Source organism: Entelurus aequoreus, linkage group LG05 (assembly GCF_033978785.1).
Source record: "Entelurus aequoreus isolate RoL-2023_Sb linkage group LG05, RoL_Eaeq_v1.1, whole genome shotgun sequence".
Classification (NCBI taxonomy): Eukaryota; Metazoa; Chordata; class Actinopteri; order Syngnathiformes; family Syngnathidae; genus Entelurus; species Entelurus aequoreus.
In genome coordinates this window covers 84520475-84544617 of record NC_084735.1, presented here as the reverse complement: position 1 = coordinate 84544617, position 24143 = coordinate 84520475, and the positions used below count along the sequence as shown (strand labels likewise).

General features: G+C 38.8%; 1 protein-coding gene across 1 annotated transcript in view; it reads left to right on the top strand.

The window, feature by feature from the left end:
• The window catches only part of ssh2b (slingshot protein phosphatase 2b), a 55491-nt gene that overhangs the window by 807 nt on the left and 30541 nt on the right, over positions 1–24143 (top strand). The window contains exon 2 of the mRNA XM_062049121.1: positions 10584–10627. Coding sequence (XP_061905105.1) covers positions 10584–10627 — 44 coding nt within the window. The remainder of the gene's footprint in view (positions 1–10583; positions 10628–24143) is intronic.

The window sequence follows — 24143 nt, the reverse complement described above, 5'->3', positions numbered from 1 at the left end:
CGTGCATGCAAAATAAAGGGGAGGTGCAGGGGGGGCATGTCAGGTGTTTGTTCCTCATCTTTGCCCATTTCTGCAAAACAACAAACAAACAAGCTAATGTGTACAGCTCTGGTAATGGGTACATTCGCACCCACCTGCACAAATGTACTTCAAAATGTAACAATCAAAATAAATATGACTTTTTGTTAGTTTACTAGGGCATGCATATATAATTTGCATTAGTTTGACCATTTAAAATCCACGATAATAAAAAGGAGATGCTTAGAAATAGCATAAAAATGCCCCAAAAACTAGGAAAAATGCGATTCATAGCGTTACTTTTTGGTGTAACCATCATGAGCGTTCTGTTCAGGTATATTTCTTTTATATTTTATAATTTTAATTGTATTTATCATTTAATTTTATATTTTCATAAATCATCATATTTATGTATTACTAAATTTAAATAGGTATCGATCAATCTTTAAGCTGTGTGTATTTGATTTCAGTTTGCTTTTGACATCTTATTTGGAATTGTAGTTGAAACTTTTACAACCTTGTGTTGCGCTCATGATGGCGTAACCAAACTACATTTCATTTAATGATCTTATTTTGAATATTTATTCCCTTTTTTACATTTAGTATATTCAAATATTCATTTATAAACATTGAATACAATTCAAATATCAATAAAATGCAATTGCCTTCATCTTATAGGGTAATGTTTAGTTACACCAAGTCATGAGCATAACACTAAGCTTCATCACTTTGACTTGTAATATCTCTAATTCTAGTGGTGTTTTCTGCTTTTTTTCTTTTTGGAACATGTACTATACACATAATACAATAAAGTCCCATATAAAATTAAGTTTCTAGCAATACTTTAATTTTGCCTTTGAAAGTAGCACTCCGATGTCCATTAGTGGAGCTGTACGCTAATACAAATAATAACAGAAGAAATCAGCAAAATTAAAAAGATGGTTTGACCAAAACAGACTATCTTTGAATCTCAGTAAAACTAAAATAGTGCTATTTGGCAACAGTAGAAGAAAAAGTCAAACACATACAAATAGACGGGATAGAAATTGAAAGAGTAAATGAAACCAAATTTTTAGGTATAATGATTGATGATATGGACTGGACTCTCACTATTATGTTAGATCTACTATGGATTGGACTCTCACTATTATGTTAGATCTACTATTGACTGGACTTTCACAATATTATGTCAGACCCACTCGACGTCCATTGCATCCGGTCTCCCCACATATGTGGTCCTCTCCAAGGTTTCTCGTAGTCATTCACATCGACGTCCCATTGGGGTTGTGAGTTTTTCCTTGCCCTTATGTGGGCTCTCTACCGCGGATGTCGTTGTGGCTTGTGCAGCCCTTTGAGACACTTGTGATTTAGGGCTATATAAATAAACATTGATTGATTGACATTGATGATAAATTGAATTGGAAATCTCACATAAAAAAACAACAACATAAAGTAGCAAGAAACACGTCAATAATGAATAAAGCGAAACATGTTCTAGACCAAAAATCGCTCCATATTCTCTACTGCTCGCTAGTGTTACCATAACTTCACCTCCAGGCAGCTACAACCCTAAACTAACACCCTCCCCGGATTGCTAATAATCAAATGTAAACAATCAAATGCAGATACTTTTTCTTATGCCTTCTGATCTCTCTCTCTCTCTCTCTCTCTCTCTCTCTCTCTATGTCTACTACTTGCTGTCCATATCCACCCCCCCCCCTCCACACCCCTGATTGTAAATAATGTAAATATATCAATGTGATTATCTTGTGTGATGACTGTATTATGATGATAGTATATATCTGATAGTATGTATCTGTATCATGAATCAATTTAAGTGGACCCCGACTTAAACAAGTTGAAAAACTTATTCGGGTGTTACCATTTAGTGGTCAATTGTACGGATTATGTACTTCACCGTGCAACCTACTAATAAAAGTCTCAATCAGTCAATCAAAACTTAGTTATTGTGCGGAAACATGGGGAAACAACTACAAAAGTACACTTCGTTCATTAACGGTGTTACAAAAAAGATCAGTTATAATACATAATGTTGGATATAGAGAACATACGAACCCTTTATTTATTGAATCAAAAATACTGATATTCCACATCATAGTGAATTTGCAAACAGCTAAAATTTGACACAAAGCAAACTATATAACCTGCTACCCAAAAATATACAACAATTTATCTCAACAAAAGAGGAGAAATATAGTCTTGGAGAAAATGTAATTTAAAACATTTGTACGGTCATACAACACTTCAGTATATCAGTATGTAGAATACAATTATGGAATGGATTAAGCAAAGGAATCCAACAATGTACTAATATGATCCACTTCAAGAAACATTTCAAACTTAAAGTGTTTACAAAGTACAAAGAAGAAGAACCATGATAAACATTCTGAATATTTCTCATCCATCCATTCATTTTCAAGATAATCTTGCTCATCTCACCATATGAAATATAACTTTACCAATTATTATTTTTATTTATTTGTATTTTTATTACTTAGGGAGTATATTGTGAATAAATTGAGAACAGGAAGTGAACAAAAGTTTGAGCAACTGCTATGTAAAGGAAAAGGGGTAGGATTAAATAAGCTCTGCTTCTTCCTACTCCTTTTCGAACATGTTGAATAGAGAAACTGGAAAGTGTGATGTATCATGTTGTATGCATGCATGTTCCAAATAAACTCAAACTCAACTCAACACTTACTTTATAATTAGAGATGTCCGATAATGGCTTTTTTGCCGATATTCGGATATTGTCCGACTCTTAATTACCGACTCCGATATCAACCGATACCGATATATACAGTCGTGGAATTAACACATTATTATGCCTAATTTTGTTGTGACGCCCCGCTGGATGCATTAAACAACGCAACAAGGTTTTCCAAAATAAATCAACTCAAGTTATGGAAAAAAAATGCCAACATGGCACTGCCATATTTATTATTGAAGTCAAAAAGTGCATTATTTTTTTTAACGTGCCTTGGAATTTGGGACATGCTCTCTCTGAGAGAGCATGAGGAGGTTGAGGAGGGCGGGGTTGAGGTGGGTGGGGGGTTATGGGGTAGCAGGGGGTGTATATTGTAGTGTCCCGGAAGAGTTAGTGCTGCAAGGGGTTCTGGGTATTTGTTCTGTAGTGTTTATGTTGTGTTACGGTGCGGATGTTCTCCCGAAATGTGTTTGTCATTTCTGTTTGGTGTGGGTTCACAGTGTGGCGCATATTTGTAACAGTGTTAAAGTTGTTTATATGGCAACCCTCAGTGTGACCTGTATGGCTGTTGACCAAGTATGCCTTGCATTCACTTGTGTGTGTGAAAAGCCATAGATATTATGTGATTGGGGCAGCACACAAAGGCAGTGCCTTTAAGGTTCATTGGCGCTCTGTACTTCTCCCTACGTCCGTGTACCACTCCGTACAGCTGCGATATTACAATTTAAAGCATTTATCGGCCGATAATATCGGCAGTCCGATATTATCGGACATCTCTATTTATAATCATAATAAAGATCATTACTCTAAGTAACTTTACATCTGCATTAGCGCCAGTGTCTTTTAGCTTCCTGGAGATAAACTCATAATAAAAGCTTGAGACTTAGTGTGAGGACATTATGATTGAGGGTTTTGACAGTTGTGGATCATTTTGATTTGTTCAGGTTTGGAAACACAACGCATTAAAATTCTGAACCCCGGGGGCATTGCGTTGCGTTTCTTCTTCCTACTTCCTAATCCCTGCCAGACTGAATTGTGTAACCGTAAAGATGTACTTCAGTCAATGTTTGCATGTTCAAATACGCCAAACTATTGCTGTTGTTTTCATAGCAGAGGAGTGTCAGCATCTCCGTGCATGTTCGCCGTAAACCGCAGGTGTCCAAAGGGCGGCCCTCGGGGCCAGTTTCGGCACACGCCTCATTCTTTAACCCTCTGCATGTTCCGAAAATGAAATTACTCAATGATTAGATATTACACTTGTAAAAATGGTCTTTGTCACCAATTACACAGCAGAGCTAAGCTGTCTACCCTGTCTTTAAATAGCCTGGCACCTACTTACCTCCATTGGATTGATTTTGGCGCCTGTCAAATTTAGTAATAAGTAGGGCTGCGGCTATCGATTATTTTAGGAAACGTGTAATCTCTTGATTAGTGTGTCTGTTTAATCAAGTAATGAGATAAAACATATTATATTGTCCCAATGCGTGTTTTAGGAAAAATGCCATAACCTTCATTCTTTTCTTTTTTTTTTTTTTTCAATAAATGGACATCATCAACATTGGAATTGTACTTGTAACATGCGTGCTTTGTAGGGGTGTAACGGTACGTGTATTTGTATTGAACCGTTTCGGTACGGGGGTTTCGGTTCGGTTCGGAGGTGTACCGAACGAGTTTCCACACGGACATATTATGTAGCGTAGCGCACGTTGTGTAAACAATGCACACCGAGGCACAACACACGGCATGCTAGCAACGACCGGGCTACGACAACATGTAAAAGCCAGAGCTGGAAGGCCCTCCTGCCTCGTTAAGATCTCCCGTTTGGGAACACTTCGGTGCGATACAACAATGGAGGACGGAGGTTTGCCGACATTGTTCAGCAGCAGCAGGTGTGCTTCAGACAACACGTCAAACATGCTAACCCATTTGAGGCGTCACCACCGCATTCAAGCAGCCTCTCCTCAGCGAGTCAGGCAGGGCTAAAGCAATAACAAATGTTTTTATAGCAGCAGATTTAAGTCCATATTGCATTAAGAACTAGATTTTGACCCACTTCTATGGTGGAAGAACAATCAGCCCATATATTCTCTTACTGTCAAGTTAGCCAGGCTGAGGGGGGGGAAGATAAGTTAATCTGAGGCTGAGTTGACTTGAAACTGTTTGTTTCACTTTTTATATGTAGAAGAAAAGTTTTGTCATTTTATTTAATCGGAGCAAAAACTTTAGGCAGTTTAATGTTGATTAACGTGGACCCCGATTTAAACAAGTTGAAAAACGTATTGGGGTGTTACTAGTTAGTGGTCAATTGTACGGAATATGTACTGTACTGTGCAATCTACTAATAAAAGTTTCAATCAATCAATCAAAAAAAGCACTTTATATGTAGAAAGGTTTTGTTAAGAAACCATTCTGAGCCTTATCTTATTTAGTTTTTATTTTATATATGTTGACCACATTCACCCTGGCAATGGACCCTGTGTGTATATGTATGTTATGCCATTGTTTACAAATTTGGTAAATAAATAACCAAAAAATGTATATTTTGTTGTTTTCTTACTGTACCGAAAATGAACCGAACCGTGACCTCTAAACCGAGGTACGTACCGAACCGAAATTTTTGTGTACCGTTACACCCCTAGTGCTTTGATAAGAAACTTGAATAAATAAAGGAAACTAAACTCCGGTGTTCGCCGGCATGCACCACCGCTCTCATGTGCGCTCTATTTCCGCGAATGTGCTGAAAATATGTCCGCGTATTCCATCCGCTTTGGATTTATTCAGTTTTTATCCGTTTTTTCTCATTGATTAATCGTTGCACCCATATAGTCAACCCTGAATCTGCTTTAAATGACATTAAAGAAGTCCAACTGGGGACCAACTGCAGTGTTTCCCATAAACTGCCAAGATACCTGTGGCGGTGGGGGCGTGGCTATGGGCGTGGTCACCATGACATCATCAAGTAATTTGCATAATTTACTACAATGATTTGATTTTCTCTAAAAAGGCTAAAAAAATGTATACAAACTAATAATAACAGTTTTGTTTTAAACGTCCATCCATCCATCCATTTTACAATATAATTACAACACTTTATGTACATATTTATGTACAGATTTGAACAATAAGTTATTCACTGAAATATATTTATTAATTGTGGTTTTACAAAAAATATATCTTATAAAATATAAAAGCTAAAATGTCTCAAAGTTCTGCCCCTTTAATTAGTGCATATTAAATAATTTAACTTTAGCCTACTACTACAACCATATTATTTACCAGCAACATAAAGTGAAACAGAGGCAGAGGTGTCCTGCCACAGTCAGTAACAAATAAACAGAAAACAGTAGTGGTGGTAGATAGACACAGAGCTTCATCAAACATCTGATCCACTGAACAAAGAGCTCCAAAAATCTTGAACTTTAGACTGCCCTCAGTTTTACTCCCTACACTTAACCATGTGTTTCCTACTGCCTGCAGACTTTGCACCCTTTGTTATATACACATGTTGTGTTTCTAATATAAATACATTTAATAAAGTCAAATACAAATAAGGCAACAAGAGAAGTATCCTACACTTCTCTTTTGTAAAGTAAATCTGAACAGTCGATATGGGCATCTACATCAACTATATGATTTGCCTGAGAAGCTGGAGAGGACCAAAAAAAAAAAAAAAAAAAATTTTATTTTTATTTTTATTTTTTTAAATTTTTAATTTTTTTATTTGTGGCGGACGTAATTCTTTCGTGGCGGGCCGCCAAAAATAAATGAATGTGTGGGAAACCCTGAACTGATGTTGCTTTGAGGCTATTTTCCAGCCAGACTTGGTGACAAAACGACACGCGTGTGCAGAGGAAGTCAACATCAAGCAGGTTCTGTGAGCTGAGGCGTCGTGGTAACGTCGGCTCTGAGTGATGAGTGACGGTGGTGACAAAAGGGCGCAGATTGTGTCAAGAAATTGTTCGCCCTGTTAGACATGTTCTAAAGTTACACCGTGCGTGCGTGTGCGTACGTACAAACTAAATGCATCGCACACACTCATTTCCTGCTAGATGTGATGTGTGCAGGATATCTCTTGAGATGTCTGCCGGCTCATTTTTGTCCCTCTACTGTCTTTACTTTAACTCGCAGTGAACCTGCCCTACCCATGTTGTTGTTGTTTCGATTTCATTATGTGGCTGTTTGGAGACATAGCACACACAAACACGCACAAGTCTCAGCCTGTGAGTTCAGCCCGAGTGCCGCGTTTTCATAAAGTGTGTCAAAGTCTGCTGACATTTCCATGCGTGCAAAATTAACTCTCTTTTCGCTATGCTAGTGAGCTAAGCAAGTGATTGTTTCCCAGCTGTCGCCAAGGCAACGTGGACTCCAAGCCTGCAGTAGTAAACATTACATCACAAGGCGTTCCTATTCTCTGATTGGCTGTTATTGGCACGTGTGTGTGTGTGTCGGATTGCTACACGCACGCACACACCTGGACTACAAAGCAACATCGAGTACACGCAAGTGGAACTGTGCTCGTGGCGTGTGTTGTTGTGTAATGACAGAAACTCACTGCTCAGTTTACTGAACCACCAGCTTTGGTCAGTTAATGTAATAATTCTTAATTAGTTTCACGGAAAGTCATACGATCACGGAGTTCAGCGTAAACAGTCTGCTCTGTTGTGAAATAACACGGGGTATAATGTGTGTCATTTAACTATAAATAATCAGTTTCCCCACCCAGGGCAAGTAAAAGCATGCAGCGGCCATTTTGATCTTTTTAGTTTTGTAAACGGTCTCAAACCAAACCCAAGCAGGTATGCTCAGACCAGGGTTTCCTCCGACATGTAATTGATCGTGGCATGGCGCCACAGCAAAATAAAAAGCCGCCATGCCTTACAAATAAGGGTATTGCGTAAAAACAAATGTAGGTAATACATTGCGTGAATGGAGATATTTACTCACTATTGACTAGTGATGCACCACAACATTGGCCACCGAAGGACTTTGATACCAAAACAGCACTGCCGAAACAGGAAGTTGTGATGACGTAATTAAGATGCACACGACTTTTTAGAGTGAGTGCTATTGACAGTGTAACGACATCAACACAATACTTACGCTAGTTTCTTATTCTCTTTTATTACATACAATTGTACGATCAAAACAAAATCAAAAGTACACAATAACTGGGGATGTGCCGATTGATTCGCCACCAATCAGTATCGGACGATATTCTTAAAAAAGTATGTACCATATTTTTTGGAGTGTAAGTCGCTCCGGAGTATAAGTCGCACCGGCCGAAAATGCATAATAAAGAAGGAAAAAAACATATACAAGTCGCACTGGAGTTTAAGTCGCATTTTTGGGGGAAATGTATTTGATAAAAGCCAACACCAAGAATAGACATTTGAAAGGCAATTTAAAATAAATAAAGAATAGTGAACAACAGGCTGAATAAGTGTACGTTATATGAGGCATAAATAACCAACTGAGAAGGTGCCTGGTATGTTAACGTAACATATTATGGTAAGAGTCATTCAAATAACTATAACATATAGAACATGCTATACGTTTACCAAACAATCTGTCACTCCTAATCGCTAAATCCCATGAAATCTTATACGTCTAGTCTCTTACGTGAATGAGCTAAATAATTTTATTTGATATTTTACGGTAATGTGTTAATAATTTCACACAAGTCGCTCCTGAGTATAAGTCGCACCCCCGGCTAAACTATGGAAAAAAACTGCGACTTATAGTCCCGAAAAATACGGTATGTGATTGCCATCGCCAATTAATGCCGATCACAAACGGCCATCTCCTCTGGGGAATATTGTGATTATTTTTAGTCCCCTGGTTGACAATCTAGCAGCTATATGTGTATCTCCATACCCAGTGTGGAGCCGCTCCACTAAGTTAATAATGGCCACCCGCATTGCGGCAAATAAACTGCCTTTATTAATATTTCAAGTATCATTATCATGTAACATTATCCCTGGAAGACGAGGCTAAACATGTTACACACCGAGAGCAAGCCAGGAGCAGGCATGCGAATAGCTAAGCTAACCGCTAAGCTAGCTTGAAACAGAAGAAATAAGTGCTTAGTAAAGTTCTGCAAGTGTATTAGTGACATTGTTTTGATCAAACAATTGCATACAATTAACTTTCTTAACAGTTGTGTTGATATTGTTATACTGTAAAAAAAACTTTCAAGATGGCGCCACTGTTCAGGCTGCTGGTTGCAGGAATACTCAGCTCTTGTGTATCCTCATTTTGTGTTCTTTGCCTTTTGGATCCTTCGGGACTGCGCAACAAGACACTTTCGTGACTTCTAATTTTGTAGGCAGTATGTCTGCGATGTGGTCGTACTTTAATATACCTGTGACATACCCGTGGACAGCGATCTGCAAGCTGTGCGATGTGAAAATATTGCCCTGTTATACAACATGCCAGAGGCGTTTAGCTTGGAGATGTGGGTTCACACCAGTGATGTCATTGTGGTTTTGTGCAGACCTTCAATTCGAGGTGCCTGTGATTAAGGGCTAGATTAATAAACTTTGATTGATTGATTGATTGAGATGAGTGGCAGTCGCTGTAAGACTGCAAGGCATTTTGATTGATTGATTGATTGAAACTTTTATTTGTAGATTGCTCAGTACAGTAGATATTCCGTACAATTGACCACTAAATGGTAACACCCGAATAAGTTTTTCAACATGTTTAAGTCGGGGTCCACGTTATTCAATTCATGGTAAAGGCAAGCTGGCAAGCTCAGCTTTTCCTAAAATAAAATAAAATACTTTTGTGTTTACATTTCATTGACTAAATATGTGCTAGGATGAGTTCAACTTTTGTTCAGAATCCTCGACTTTAACGACAGCTGACGCAACTTTCTTCTTGTTTTTTCGGAGCTTAGAGTGGGTTGTTCCCATCCAGCCAAACTAGACCGTCGTTGGACAAATGCTCAGCTTGGTCCCGCCCATCGGACGCCAAGCGTCCCTAAAAGTGAATGACAAGTGGGCTCGGTCTCGGCTGAGTTGGGCTTTCGCGTGATGATTGGATTATCTGTATCCCTTTGTTGATTGACAGCAAAATGAGCGAATCCGAATTTTTTTCAACTTTCATTCCGTTGGTCTGTGTTGATATGGAAAATTTTACAATGCTGTAGGTCACGTTTTCTTTGTAAAATCTAGCATCTTTATATTTTTTGTTATACATCCATCTGTTTTCGTCCGCATGTCCCTTTCGGGGTCGCGCAGGGGCTAGAGCCTATCCCAGCTGCACTCGGACAAGTCGACACCTCATCGCAGGGCCGACACAGCGACAACATTCACACACTAGGGCCAATTGGGTGATTGTATTCGTGTTTAGAGAGTAGCTGAAAATGAGCTTCCTCTACTTGAAAGACCAGCAGCCGCCACTAGTAAACGGCCTGTGTTGTATGTTAACACTAATTACTAATAACACGGAATTGTTTTTAATTGTAGGCACATTTTTTTTTTAGCCTCTTTCAAAGAAAATATATGCACCTTAGCCAATTTATGTAAATTATATGATGCCGTCACATTGACCACGCCCCCACCGCCACAAGTATTTTGGCAAGCTGGGAAAACATTTAAAATTTTAAATTTAATTGGCATTCAAGTTATTAATGTTACCCTGTGCCTTTTTGCTTTTTTTCAATCATTGTTTTTTTCACAGATTTCTTTTTAAATGACATAAAAATAAAAACAAATCACAAAGATTTGTGTCGACGTATCGTACACGATGTTTACTTGTTAGCGAACTGTAACGGCAATAACCGTCCAAGTATAAAGTGTAGTCCACTAATGAAGTCGTTCTTTTCCTCCCACAGGAGTCTGGCAGTGGGGAGGAGGATCGACGCTCTCAACCTCGCAGGTAAGACTTGACGGAAATATGTCATACAACAATGTGTAATGTGGCGTTTGATGCCCTAAAACAAAGATGGACCGTGCAGGCCTGACTCAGTGTTAATTTTGACAGCAGTTTTTAATTTTGGTGTCTTTTTTTGATGACAATGTATTTTATTTTCAGTCTACATTTAGTCATCTAAATTGATTTTGTTTTCGTTAACATAATTACACATTTTCGTCAGCTAATTTTAGTCGACTAAAATAATAAAAAATAAGGCCTTGTTTTAAGTTTATTTAAAAATTACCTTTATTTAGGCTACCAGTAAAACATTAGTGTAATGCAAAAGTAACATGAGATCACAGTTAGAAATGATGTAGTTAGTCATTTTTATTGCCAATAAATATCTTACGGGCATTTTTCTATTTTTTTTTATGCTACGTCTCTGGCAAAGCAGGTATGTTTGTGTGTTGTGAAACCATTACGATGCATGCCTTCATCACAATTTGTTTGTGAGCGCGGGAGAACCGGAAAAGGCAAATACACAGACGCATAGACAAACCCTGTGAATCCTAGGCTCTAACAGGTAAAAAGTCCTAAGAATCAGAAGGACGGCGGAATCCACGAAAACAGAAACTTCCGTAAAATTCAACATCGAAAATAAGCCAAATTAAGTACCGCGGATTCCATGTAAAAATACGAAAATTGTAAAACAGAAGAGGCCACAGAAGGACGGCTGAGTCCACGAGAACTGAAACTTCCGTAAAACGAGTGTAAAAGGTGTGAACGTGAGAGTGTGTGGGAGTGATCGCCACTAGGCTATCACTCCATACTAAAGTTGTGAGAAGTAATAGTGGGTTATTGTGGAAGCTTTAGGCAAGACACCTCCACTGGGGGAAAGACCTCCAGCAGAAGCGACGTGTACCACAATAATAAATTAAACCACTATCTTAAAACAAAGAAAAAGTCATCCTTATAAGTCGTGTTGACCAGTGTTTTTCAACCACTGTGCTAGTGTGCCGTGAGATACAGTCTGGTGTGCCGTGGGAGATTATCTAATTTCACCTATTTGGGTTAAAAATATTTTTTGCAAATTAGTAATTATAGTCTGCAAATTATGTGTTGTTGTTGAGTGTCGGTGCTGTCTAGAGCTCGGCAGAGTAACCGTGTAATACTCTTCCATATCAGTAGGTGGCAGCCGCTAGCTAATTGCTTTGTAGATGTCGGAAACAGCGGGAAACAGCGGGAGGCAGGATGCAGGTAAAAAGGTGTCTAATGCTTAAACAAGAAATAAACAAAAAGTGAGTGCCCCTAAGAAAAGGCATTGAAGCTTAGGGAAGGCTATGTAGAACAAAAATAAAACTGAACTGGCTACAAAGGAAACAAAAACAGAATGCTGGACGACAGCAAAGACTTACTGTCCACAATGTACATCCGAACATGAAATGACAATCAACAATGTCCCCACAAAGAAGGATAAAAACAACTGAAATATCCTTGATTGCTAAAACAAAGTAGATGCGGGAAATATCGCTCAAAGGAAGACATGAAACTGCTACAGGAAAATACCAAAAAAGGAGAAAAAGCCACCAAAATAGGAGCACAAGACAAGAACTAAAACACTACACACAGGAAAACAGCAAAAAACTTCAAATAAGTCAGGGCCTACTACTACTATTACTAACTCCGCCCCTCTTTTGTATGTACACTGTTAGAGAGTTGTGATTGGGTATGTTTCCAACTAGTCCACCTCATCTATGAGACGAAATTAAATATGTTTTGTTTTCGTTTCTGTCAACATTTCAGTCTCGTTTTTATTCCTCGCCCATACATTTTGTCACCTTTTAGTCTACGCGCATTTAGTTTTGATTCATTATCGTCTTATTTTCGTCAGGGGAATATACGTAGGTTCCATCCATCCATTTTCTACCGCTTGTCCCTTTCGGGGTTGCGGGGGGTTCCGGAGCCTATCTCACCTGCATTCGGTTGGTAGGCGGGGTACAAAACATGCAAACTCCACACAGAAACCCAGGACTTTCGTATTGTGAGGGACGTGCACTAACCCCTGTGCTGCCCGGAAAATAGGTCGTTGACGATAACGAAAACAAACGAAATGATCAAGAAGATTAATAATAGTCTAAAGAAAGACTAATACAAAAACTACACTAAACAACTACTTCCTGTCTGCTTTTACCGCAATTCATTGGACACGGCAAACAAAATAAGAGATTTGTTTTTCAATTAGCCGTTTATTGTTTAATTAAAGTTGCTGGATTTATTCCCATTTAGAAAAATAAAACACTGATCCCTATTGCTGGGTCTTCTTATTCTCTGGTAGACCAGGGCCTATGTGTTAAGAATTGCGTGGATTTCCTACTGAAAAAAACCCCCAAAAAAACGGCGTACGCACAAAAAGTTGTTGTTGATGGCAATTATTAGTCCGTGAAATCAACACTGGCCTGATGGTCAGGGTCTCCTGGCACACTTCTTGTACCTATTTTTTTTTTTTTTTTTTTTTAAAAAGACAAAAGCTTCCCGTGCTTGTGTGTGGCACTCGTGCACACTGTTTCTCTCAGCCTCAGGCACTCCAGCCCAGTTTGAATCCTGCTCATCCTGTTACACTACACACGCATTCACTGCTGTTTGCTGTCCACAAATCCTCTCCTACTGATTTCTCACACACGCAAACACACACACACACACACACACACACCTAAGCTGCACTTACACTCTTTTGCTTTTTGTGAGCGGTTCAGAAAGCGTGTCATTCTGTGAGCGTCCTTAAGAGGGCAGCAGGGCCTGTGGGAGCGTCCCTGCTGGGAATGTGGGTCAGGTTTGTCAACCCTCCCTAAGTGTGTGTGTGTGTGTGTGTGTGTGTGTGTGTGTGTGTGTGTGTGTGTGTGTGTGTGTGTGTGTGTGTGTGTGTGTGTGTGTGTGTGTGTGTGTGTGTGTGTGTGTGTGTGTGTGTGTGTGTGTGTGTGTGTGTGTGTGTGTGTGTGTGTGTGTGTGTGTGTGTGTGTGTGTGTGTGTGTGTGTGTGTGTGTGTGTGTGTGTGTGTGTGTGTGTGTGGAGAAATGAGAGGTGGTCTGTATTTGTGCAGCTGGCAGTGAAATCCATACACCGAGCATGTGCACACACTCAAGTGATTGCGTGTCACTAAAGATGTAAACACGTTATGTTTACATCAGACTGTACATCTCAATGATATCTTCACATGGCAGTGGAAAGCACTTTAGCGGTCTATGAGTATTAATGACGGGCGATTGATTGCGGAATAGATAATGTATTAGTGGATGCATCGTGATTGATGGAGAACATAGACAGTTTAGTGAAGTGTAGATATTGAACAGTGTTACAGCAGAAAGTAATCAGTTATTAACCTGAAACTAGAAGAGGCAATCCCTGAAGGAATTGCGTGTGAATGCTCCAATGCTGACAGAATGTAGTACGAATGTAATAGTTTGATTGTTGCAATGGTTTGAATGTTGAAAGGCTGACGCTGAACTGAAATGCTAATGGGTTGTAGGGTGAATGTAGAAATGGTTTAAATGTTGAAATTGTTTAAACGCTGAAATGGTTTGAATGTTGGAATGGTTTGAATGTTGAAGAGTTAGAATTTCCAGGAAAAGCGGAATTTGGTTTGGAACTTGGGAACGTGTTAGTTTGAATGTCCAGGATAAGAGGAATGTGTTGCTGTTGGAATGGTTTGAATGGGTTGAAAACTGGGGGAATTGTGCAACTTGGAAAAATGTCCCATTCATTTAAATCGGAACTTCCTGGAAATTTCGGGATTTTGGGGAAAAGCGAGATTTAAAGAAAATGATTAGGAGCATGAATGTCCTAAATCAGTGGTTCTCAACCTTTTTTCAGTGATGTACCCCCTGTGAACATTTTTTTAATTCAAGTACCCCCTAATCAGAGCAAAGCATTTTTGGTTGAAAAAAAGAGATAAAGAAGTAAAATACAGCACTATGTCATCAGTTTCTGATTTATTAAATTGTACAACAGTGCAAAATATTGCTCATTTGTAGTCACAGTTCTTTTTGACAGACATTTTAGTGAGGGTCAAACCATCATGGCATGGGGGAAACTCTGGGTTTATGGTAATGAATGGAATAGCCTACTTGATTTGATCAGTTTATGAACTTACATTCATATTTTGTTGAAGTATTATTCAATAAATATATTTATAAAGGATTTTTTAATTGTTGCTATTTTTAGAACATTTAAAAAAAAATCTCACGTACCCCTGGGCATACCTTCAAGTACCCCCAAGGGTACGCGTACCCCCATTTGAGAACCACTGTCCTAAATGACCTGAATTGGTTGGTGTTGGAATTGTTTAAATTGGGCAAGAAATGTTGAAGTAGTAAATGGTATTAGGGAATTTAGGGAAAATCGGGAATTTTTTGAAAATGCTAAAAAATGTGAATGTTGTAAATGGTTGGTGTTGGAATTTTTTGAAATCGGTTGAGAAATATTGAAGTAGTAACATTTTTAATTGAAAAATGGTATTACGGAATTCCTGGAATTTCGGGAAAACCGGGAATTTTTCCAGTTCAAAAAACAACTTTGTTTTTTGTCCTGATTAAGAGGAATGATCTGACGGTGGAACGGTGGAAGTGGGTTGAAAAATGTGGAAGGAATAGTCGCCAGATAAAAGGGTGAAAATAGGGCTTTGGAAAACCAGGAATTCTGGAAAGTCCTGGAATTTTTTTTGAACTTGGAAAAAGGGAAGTTTGAATTTCCAGGATGGTGAAATGGTGGAAGTTTGAAAAATCGGACAATTCATTTTGAATGGGGAAAAATGTGCCGGAAAACCTGAAATTCTGGGAAATCTAGGAATTTTTGGAATTTGTCAAGGTAAATCCCGCGATTCCCGAATAGGCTGAACAGTTTGAAGTTGGAACAGTTTGAATCGGGTGAAAAAGGTGGAAGGTAGAGCGCGCCAAAATCTGGAGAAGAAGAATAACTATAAGTTGCAGTGTTTCCCATAAACTCACAAGATACCTGTGGCGGTGGGGGCGTGGCTATGGGTGTGGCCATGGGCGTGGTCACCATGACATCGAGTAATTTGCATAATTTACTACAATTAAAGGATTTTCTCTAAAAAGGCTCAAAAAATGTATACTTACTAATTAATAATAACAGTTTTGTTTTAAACGTACATCCATCCATTTGACAATATAATTACAACACTTTATGTACATATTTATATACAGATTTGAACAATAAGTTATTGACTGAAATATATTTATTAATTGTGGTTCTTACAAAATATATATCTTGTAAAAATATAAAAGCTAAAATGTCTCTTAAAGCTCTGCCCCTTTAATTAGTGCATACTAAATAATTTAACTTTAGCCTACTACTACAACCATATTATTTACCAGCAACATAAAGTGAAACAGAGGCAGAAGTGTCCTGCCACAGTCAGTAACAAATAAACAGAAAACAGTAGTGGTGGTAGACAGACACAGAGCTTCATCAAACATCTGATCCACTGAACAAAGAGCTCCAAAAATCTTGATCCTACACTTCTCTTTTGTAAAGTAAATCTGAACAGCCGACATGGGCATCTACATCAACTATATAATTTGCCTGTGAAGCTGGACAGGACAAAAAAAAAAAAAAATCTATTTGTGGCGGCCTTAATTCTTTCGTGGCGGGCCGCCACAAATAAATTAATGTGTGGGAAACACTGAGTTGAATAATAAATACATTAATTTTGGATTTAGAAAACCATATGTGTGAATGCTTTGGAGCATTGCTTCATTGCAGCCATTTGCTAAAATCAAAAAAGTTAATTTTATTTCTCATTAATGTACACTCAGCACCCCATCTTGACAAAAAAAAACAGAAATGAGGAAATTTTTGCAAATGTATTAAAAATAAACTCAAAAATCGCATGTGCAGTACACAGACCCTTTGCTCAGTACTTTGTTGATGCACATTTGGCAGCAGTTACAGCCTCAAGTCTTTTTGAATACGATGCCACAAGCTTGGCACACCTATTTTTGCCCATTTCTCTTTGCAGCACCTCTCAAGCGCCATCAGATTGGATAGGAAGCGTTGGTTTTCCATTCAGGGTGTCTCTGTACATTGCTGTATTTTCAATACATTTGCCCAAAATTGTACATTTCTGTTGTTTCCTGTCAAGATGGGGTGCTGAGTGCTCATTAATGAAACATAAAATTAACTTTTTTCATTTAAAGGCCTACTGAAATGAATTTTTTTAATTTAAACGGGGATAGCAGATCCATTCTATGTGTCATACTTGATCATTTTGCGATATTGCCATATTTTTGCTGAAAGGATTTAGTAGAGAACATCGACGATAAAGTTCGCAACTTTTGGTCGCTGATTAAAAAAAAGCCTTGCGTGTACCGGAAGTAGCGTGACGTCACAAGTTGAAAGGCTCCTCACATTTCCCCATTGTTTACACCAGCAGCAAGAGCGATTCGGACCGAGAAAGCGACGATTACCCCATTAATTTGAGCTAGGATGAAAGATTCGTGAATGAGGAACGTGAGAGTGAAGGACTAGAGTGCAGTGCAGGACGTATCTTTTTTCGCTCTGACCGTAACTTAGGTACAAGCTGGCTCATTGGATTCCACACTCTCTTCTTTTTCTATTGTGGATCACGGATTTGTATTTTAAACCACCTCGGATACTATATCCTCTTGAAAATGAGAGTCGAGAACGCGAAATGGACATTCACAGTGACTTTTATCTCCACGACAATACATCGGCGAAGCTCTTTAGCTACGGAGCTAACGTGATAGCATCGGGCTTAAATTCAGATAGAAACAAAAGAAATAAACTCCTGACTGGAAGGATAGACAGAAAATCAACAATACTATGAAACCATGGACCTGTAAATACACGGTTAATGCTTTCCAGCTTGGCAAAGCTTAACAATGCTGTTGCTAACGACGCCATTGAAGCTAACTTAGCAACGGGACCTCACTGAGCTATGCTAAAAACATTAGCTCTCCACCTACGCCAGCCCTCATCTGCTCATCAACACCCGTGCTCACCTGCGTTCCAGCGATCGACGGAAGGACGAAGGACTTCACCCGATCATCCGTGCGGTCGGCGGCTAGCGTCAGCTAGCGCGTCTGCTTTCCAAGTCAAAGTCCTCCTGCTTGTGTTGCTACAGCCAGCCGCTAATACACCGATCCCACCTACAACTTTCTTCTTTGCAGTCTCCATTGTTCATTAAACAAATTGCAAAAGATTCACCAACACAGATGTCCAGAATACTGTGGAATTTTGAGATGAAAACAGAGCTTTTTTGTATTGGATTCAATGGTGTCCGAATACTTCCGTTTAACTATTGACGTCACGCGCATACGTCATCATACATAGATGTTTTCAACCGGAAGTTTAGCGGGAAATTTAAAATTGCACTTTATAAGTTAACCCGGCCGTATTGGCATGTGTTGCAATGTTAAGATTTCATCATTGATATATAAACTATCAGACTGCGTGGTTGGTAGTTGTGGGTTTCAGTAGGCCTTAAAGCCAGGAGGATATGATAGGATATACTTTATTCATTTCACAATAAGGAAATTATGTGGTTGCAGTACAGATGCAAAAAGTTCACAAAAACACATGAAAACGAGGGAAATATCAAATAACAATAAAACACATTAAAAGAGCAAAGAGCTGATGCAACCAGCTACCACATTTCTACATAAAGCTACAAAGGTTAAACAACGAAAAAACTAAAATTGAGCAACAAACATTACATATTATGCACAGAACAGACCCAACAATCACATACATACTTTTTTAAGAATATCGTCCGATACACTTCCCTTGTTATTGTGTACTTTTGATTTTGTTTTGATCATACAATTGTATGTAATAAAAGAGAATAAGAAACTAGCATAAGTATTGTGTTGCTATTGTTACACTGTCAATGGCCCCCACTAGGGCTGGGTGATATGGCCTTTTTTTAATATCTCGATATTTTTAGGCCATGTCACGATACACGATATATATCTCGATATTTTGCCTTAGCCTTGAATGAACACTTGATGCATATAATCACAGCAGTATGATGATTCTACGTGTCTACATTAAAACATTCTTGTTCATACTGCATTAATATATGCTCTTTTTAAACGTTCATGCAGAGAGGGAAATCACAATGAAGTCAATTTACCAAAAGTGTATTTATTAAACAGTTATTAAGCAGTGGCGCAAACATTCATGTCATTTCAAAACAGAAAGTGCAAGATTGTCAGAGACATTTTAAAACAAGCTATGAGTGCACTTTTGTGCATGATGTCACTAAGATGACGTATCAAAACAACACTAAATTAAAGTGCACTTTTTGTACAGAACGCCACTACAATATTTTAAAACAAATAAAGTGCACTTTTGTGCATGATGTCACACAAGATATTTCAATAACTGTCAAATAAAAATAATAGGAAATCAAATAGTGTATGTCCTTCGCTATGTGGTAGGTTCCTGCGGACGTTATCTCCTTCTGTTGTTGACTATTTTTTTCATACGGTGTTTGATGTGGAAATGGTTGCCTCGGCATTTTGTTGGTGTGGCACCGAACGGAGATGTTGACATGCGGAGTTTCAAACACTCTTCATTATCTAGCGGGTGACTTTTCAAATGATGCTACATATTAGCAGTAATGCTACTTGGTGTAGCAACGCTTTTGCCCCACACTTGACAAATTGCGGTTGTCTGTTCGACATATTTCCCCTTGAAGCCAAACCACCGCCAGACGATGGACCCCCTGCTGTTTTTCTTGGGAATGAATTCTTCCTTCATTTGTTACCAGTTTCGTACCTTCTTTCTCTCGTATTAACACTCGCACCACAGCTAATGTTACCCATGCCACCAACTCTGCTCTGCGAGGGCGTATATGTACACTACCGTTCAAAAGTTTGGGGTCACCCAAACAATTTTGTGGAATAGCCTTCATTTCTAAGAACAAGAATAGACTGTCGAGTTTCAGATGAAAGTTCTCTTTTTCTGGCCATTTTGAGCGTTTAATTGACCCCACAAATGTGATGCTCCAGAAAGTCAATCTGCTCAAAGGAAGGTCAGTTTTGTAGCTTCTGTAACGAGCTAAACTGTTTTCAGATGTGTGAACATGATTGCACAAGGGTTTTCTAATAATCAATTAGCCTTCTGAGCCAATGAGCAAACGCATTGTACCATTAGAACACTGGAGTGATAGTTGCTGGAAATGGGCCTCTATACACCTATGTAGATATTGCACCAAAAACCAGACATTTGCAGCTAGAATAGTCATTTACCACATTAGCAATGTATAGAGTGTATTTCTTTCAAGTTCAGACTAGTTTAAAGTTATCTTCATTGAAAAGTACAGTGCTTTTCCTTCAAAAATAAGGACATTTCAATGTGACCCCAAACTTTTGAACGGTAGTGTATGTGACGTATGTAAGAAGGTGCGCTTTTTTTTATGTCTCAGTGAGAAGTAGAGACAACAAAGAGTGAGAAACGCCTGTAGTGTAATGCCCACAGCTAAAAGCAACTGCGTGAGAATGTATACTCGAATATCACGATGTAGTCATTTTCTATATCGCACAGAGACAAACCCGCGATATATCGAGTATATCGATATATCGCCCAGCCCTAGCCCCCACTATAAATAAATAGAAAAATGTATATTTAATACATGTGGTAGACATCGGCCAATCTCACTCATTGACGATTGGTATTGGAACCAATAGCATAAAACCCAGACGGGAAAATCCCTAATTAATATAACTTGACCTTCCTGTGGCTGCGGCGGTGCCTTATTTATTTGCTTTTATTTTTGCTTTGATGAGAATCTGTCCTCAATCGCCTTACCTGGACAAATAAATGTTCAAGACAAAGGCGGGAGGAAGGAAAGACAGTCGTTATTAGAAATGTAATCATTAGAGATGTCCGATAATATCGGCCTGCCGATATTATCGGCCGATATATGCGTTAAAATGTAATATCGGAAATTATTGGTATCGGTTTTTTTATTATCGGTATCGTTTTTTGTTTTTTGTTTGTTTTTTTAAATTTTTTATTAAATCAACATAAAAAACACAAGATACACTTACAATTAGTGCACCAACCCAAAAAACCTCCCTCCCCCATTTACACTCATTCACACAAAAGGGTCGTTTCTTTCTGTTATTAATATTCTGGTTCCTACATTATATATCAATATATATCAATACAGTCTGCAAGGGATACAGTCCGTAAGCACACATGATTGTGTGTGCTGCTGGTCCACTAATAGTACTAACCTTTAACAGTTAATTTTACTAATTTTCATTCATTACTAGTTTCTATGTAACTGTTTTTATATTGTTGTACTTTCTTTTTTATTCAAGAAAATGTCTTTAATTTATTTATCTTATTTTACAAATTTTTTTTAAAAGTACCTTATCTTCACCATACCTGGTTGTCCAAATTAGGCATAATAATGTGTTAATTCCACGACTGCATATATCGGTTGATATCGGTATCGGTTGATATCGGTATCGGTAATTAAAGAGTTGGACAATATCGGAATATCGGATATCGGCAAAAAGCCATTATCGGACATCCCTAGTAATCATGGTGTGAGCAACACAAGCTAACCCTAAAAAAACAAACCCATCTGTTACTAGGCAGCAAAACGTCACAGTTGTTGTTGACATTGTTGTCATGTGAGGACGACACACTAACCCTCCATCCCATAATTGGAAACCAGCAGGGATCAACCGCCAAGTGTGGCGTCCTCTTCCTCACACCGATTTCTCAACCTTTACTTAACTGCTGTTGTTGTTGTGGCCAGGCATCAGGTGTCTCTTACACAACCTTTAAATGTGACGGCCCTGTGACTGGTGGCCGGCCTCGTTGTCATGGAAACCTGGTCAAGTTTGGCATTTTGAGACGTTTTGAAATACTAACTTTTGCATGTCATATTTTTTGGATGTCATTATGGAAGCCCCTCCCCCTGTGCGCAGCACTAACCGCCCCTCATGCACCCTCAAAGTGTGTCCCTCCCCGCCCCTCGGAGCTCGCACCTACATTAGCTGAGCACGCTGCCAGCCAAATCAAACGCATCCAGAGCTGCGCCACATGACACGGAACACCCCCGAGTGCAGCCCAGTTGATTTTTACGTCTATTGATTTTTTAAAATTCCGCACACGAGGAGGTATTTTTGGGGTTTTTGGAGCCTCCTGTCCCGGCCGGCGGAGCAGCGGTGCCTCCCGGTGTCGTGGCCATGCCTCCTGGCTCGGTGTGCGCGTGTTGCGGGTCCAAGCCTTATTTTACACACAACTCTGTGCTGTCTCAGGAGGAGATCTACCACATGTAAGTGTGTGTGTGAGAGAGAGGTGGTGTTCGTGGTCCTGGGGGTATCAGTAGTTGTCCCTTTTGAGTTTTGATTGATTGATTTGATTGAAACTTTTATTAGTAGATTGCACAGTACAGTACATATTCCGTACAATCGACCACTAAATGGTAACACCCGAATAAGTTTTTCAACTTGTTTAAGTCGGGGTCCACGTTAATCAATTCATGGTAAAAGAAGGTGTGTGTGTAAAATTGCACAAAAAAATGTATTGATTTACATGAAACCAGGACAGGTTTTGTAAAGATGATTCCAGAGACACAGGTATCATTTCCTGTTATAAATATTAAGAAAGTTATGGATTTTTAAAACCGATGTACCGTATTTTCCGGACCGTAGGGCGCACCAGATTATAAATCGCACTGCCGATGAATGGTCTATTTTTTATCTTTTTTCATATTTAAGGCGCACCGGATTATAGGGCGCATTAAAGGAGTCATATTATTATTTATTTTTTTCTAAATGTAAAACACTTCCTTGTGGTCTACATAACATGTAATGGTGGTTCTTTGGTCAAAATGTTGCATAGATCAGTGTTTTTCAACCACTGTGCCGCGGCACACTAGTGTGCCGTGAGATACAGTCTGGTGTGCCGTGGGAGATTATCTAATTTCACCTATTTGGGGTATAACATTTTTTGCAAACAAGTAATTATAGTTTGCAAATGATGTGTTGTTGTTGAGTGTCGGCAGACTAACCGTGTAATACTCTTCCATATCAGTAGGTGGCAGCTGGTAGCTAATCGTGATCACAATTTTTCAGACGACAGCGGGAGGCAGTGTGCATGTAAAAAGGTATCTAATGCTTAAACTGAAAAATAAACAAAAGGGGAGTGCCCCTAAAAAAAAGGCATTGAAGCTTAGGGAAGGCTATGCAGAACGAAACTACAACTGAACTGGCGACAAAGTGAAGAAAAACAGAATGCTGGACGACAGCAAAGACTTACAGCGTGTGGAGCAGACGGCGTTCACAAAGTACATCTGAACATGACATGACAATCAACAATGTCCCCACAAAGAAGGATAAAAACAACTGAAATATTCTTGATTGCTAAAACAAAGCAGGTGCGGGGAATATCGCTTAAAGGAAGACATGAAACTGCTACAGGAAAATACCAACAAAACAGGAAAAGCCACCAAAATAGGAGCGCAAGACAAGAACTAAAACACTACACATAAGGAAACAGCAAAAAAGTCCAAATAAGTCAGGGTGTGATGTGACAGGTGGTGACAGTACACCTACTTTGAGATAAGAGCTATAGTGTTGCATGCTTAGTTATGTTTTAAAATCATATCCCACGACTTTGTATTGTCAATATTGAGTTTCATATTTTAATTTCTGCTGGTGGTGTGCCTTTGGATTTTTTCAATGAAAAAAATGTGCCTCTGCTCAAAAAAGGTTGAAAAACACTGGCATAGATGATGTTTTACAGATCATCTTCAAGTCGCTTTCTGACAGTCACTTCAAACCGTTCCAATTTCAAACTGTTCAGTCTATTCGGGAATCGTGGGCTTTCCCTTGACAAATTCCAAAAATTCCCAGAATTCCAGGTTTTCCGGGACATTTTTCCCATTTAAAATTAATTGGCCATTTTTCAAACTTCCACAATTCTCGCATTCTTCAACCGTTTCAAACCATTCCACCTTCAACATGTTCCACTCATCTTGGAAATTCCAACTATCATTTTTCCAAGTTCAAAAACATTCCAGGAATTTCCAGAATTCCCTTGTTTTCCAAACACTTTTTTGACCCTTTTTTCCTTCCGCATTTTTCAACCCACTTTAACCGTTCCACCGTCAAAACATTCCTCTTAATCAGGACAGAAAACGAAGTTGTGTTTTAAACTGGAAAAATTCCCGGTTTTCCTGAAATTCCTTACCATTCCTCAATTAAAAATGTTCCTACTTCAACATTTCTCGACCGATTTTGAAAAATTCCCACACCAACCATTTCAACTCATTCAGAACATTCAAGTCTCTTAACATTTTCCCCAAAATTCCCCGCTTTTCCCGAAATTTCCATGAAATTCCCATTGAAATGAATGGGACATTTTCAAAGTTAAATGATAAATAAATTCCACAGTTCCCACATTTTCCATCCGATTCAAACCGTTCCAACTTCAAAATATTCAGCCTGTTCAAAATTGTGTGCTCTCCTTCAACAAT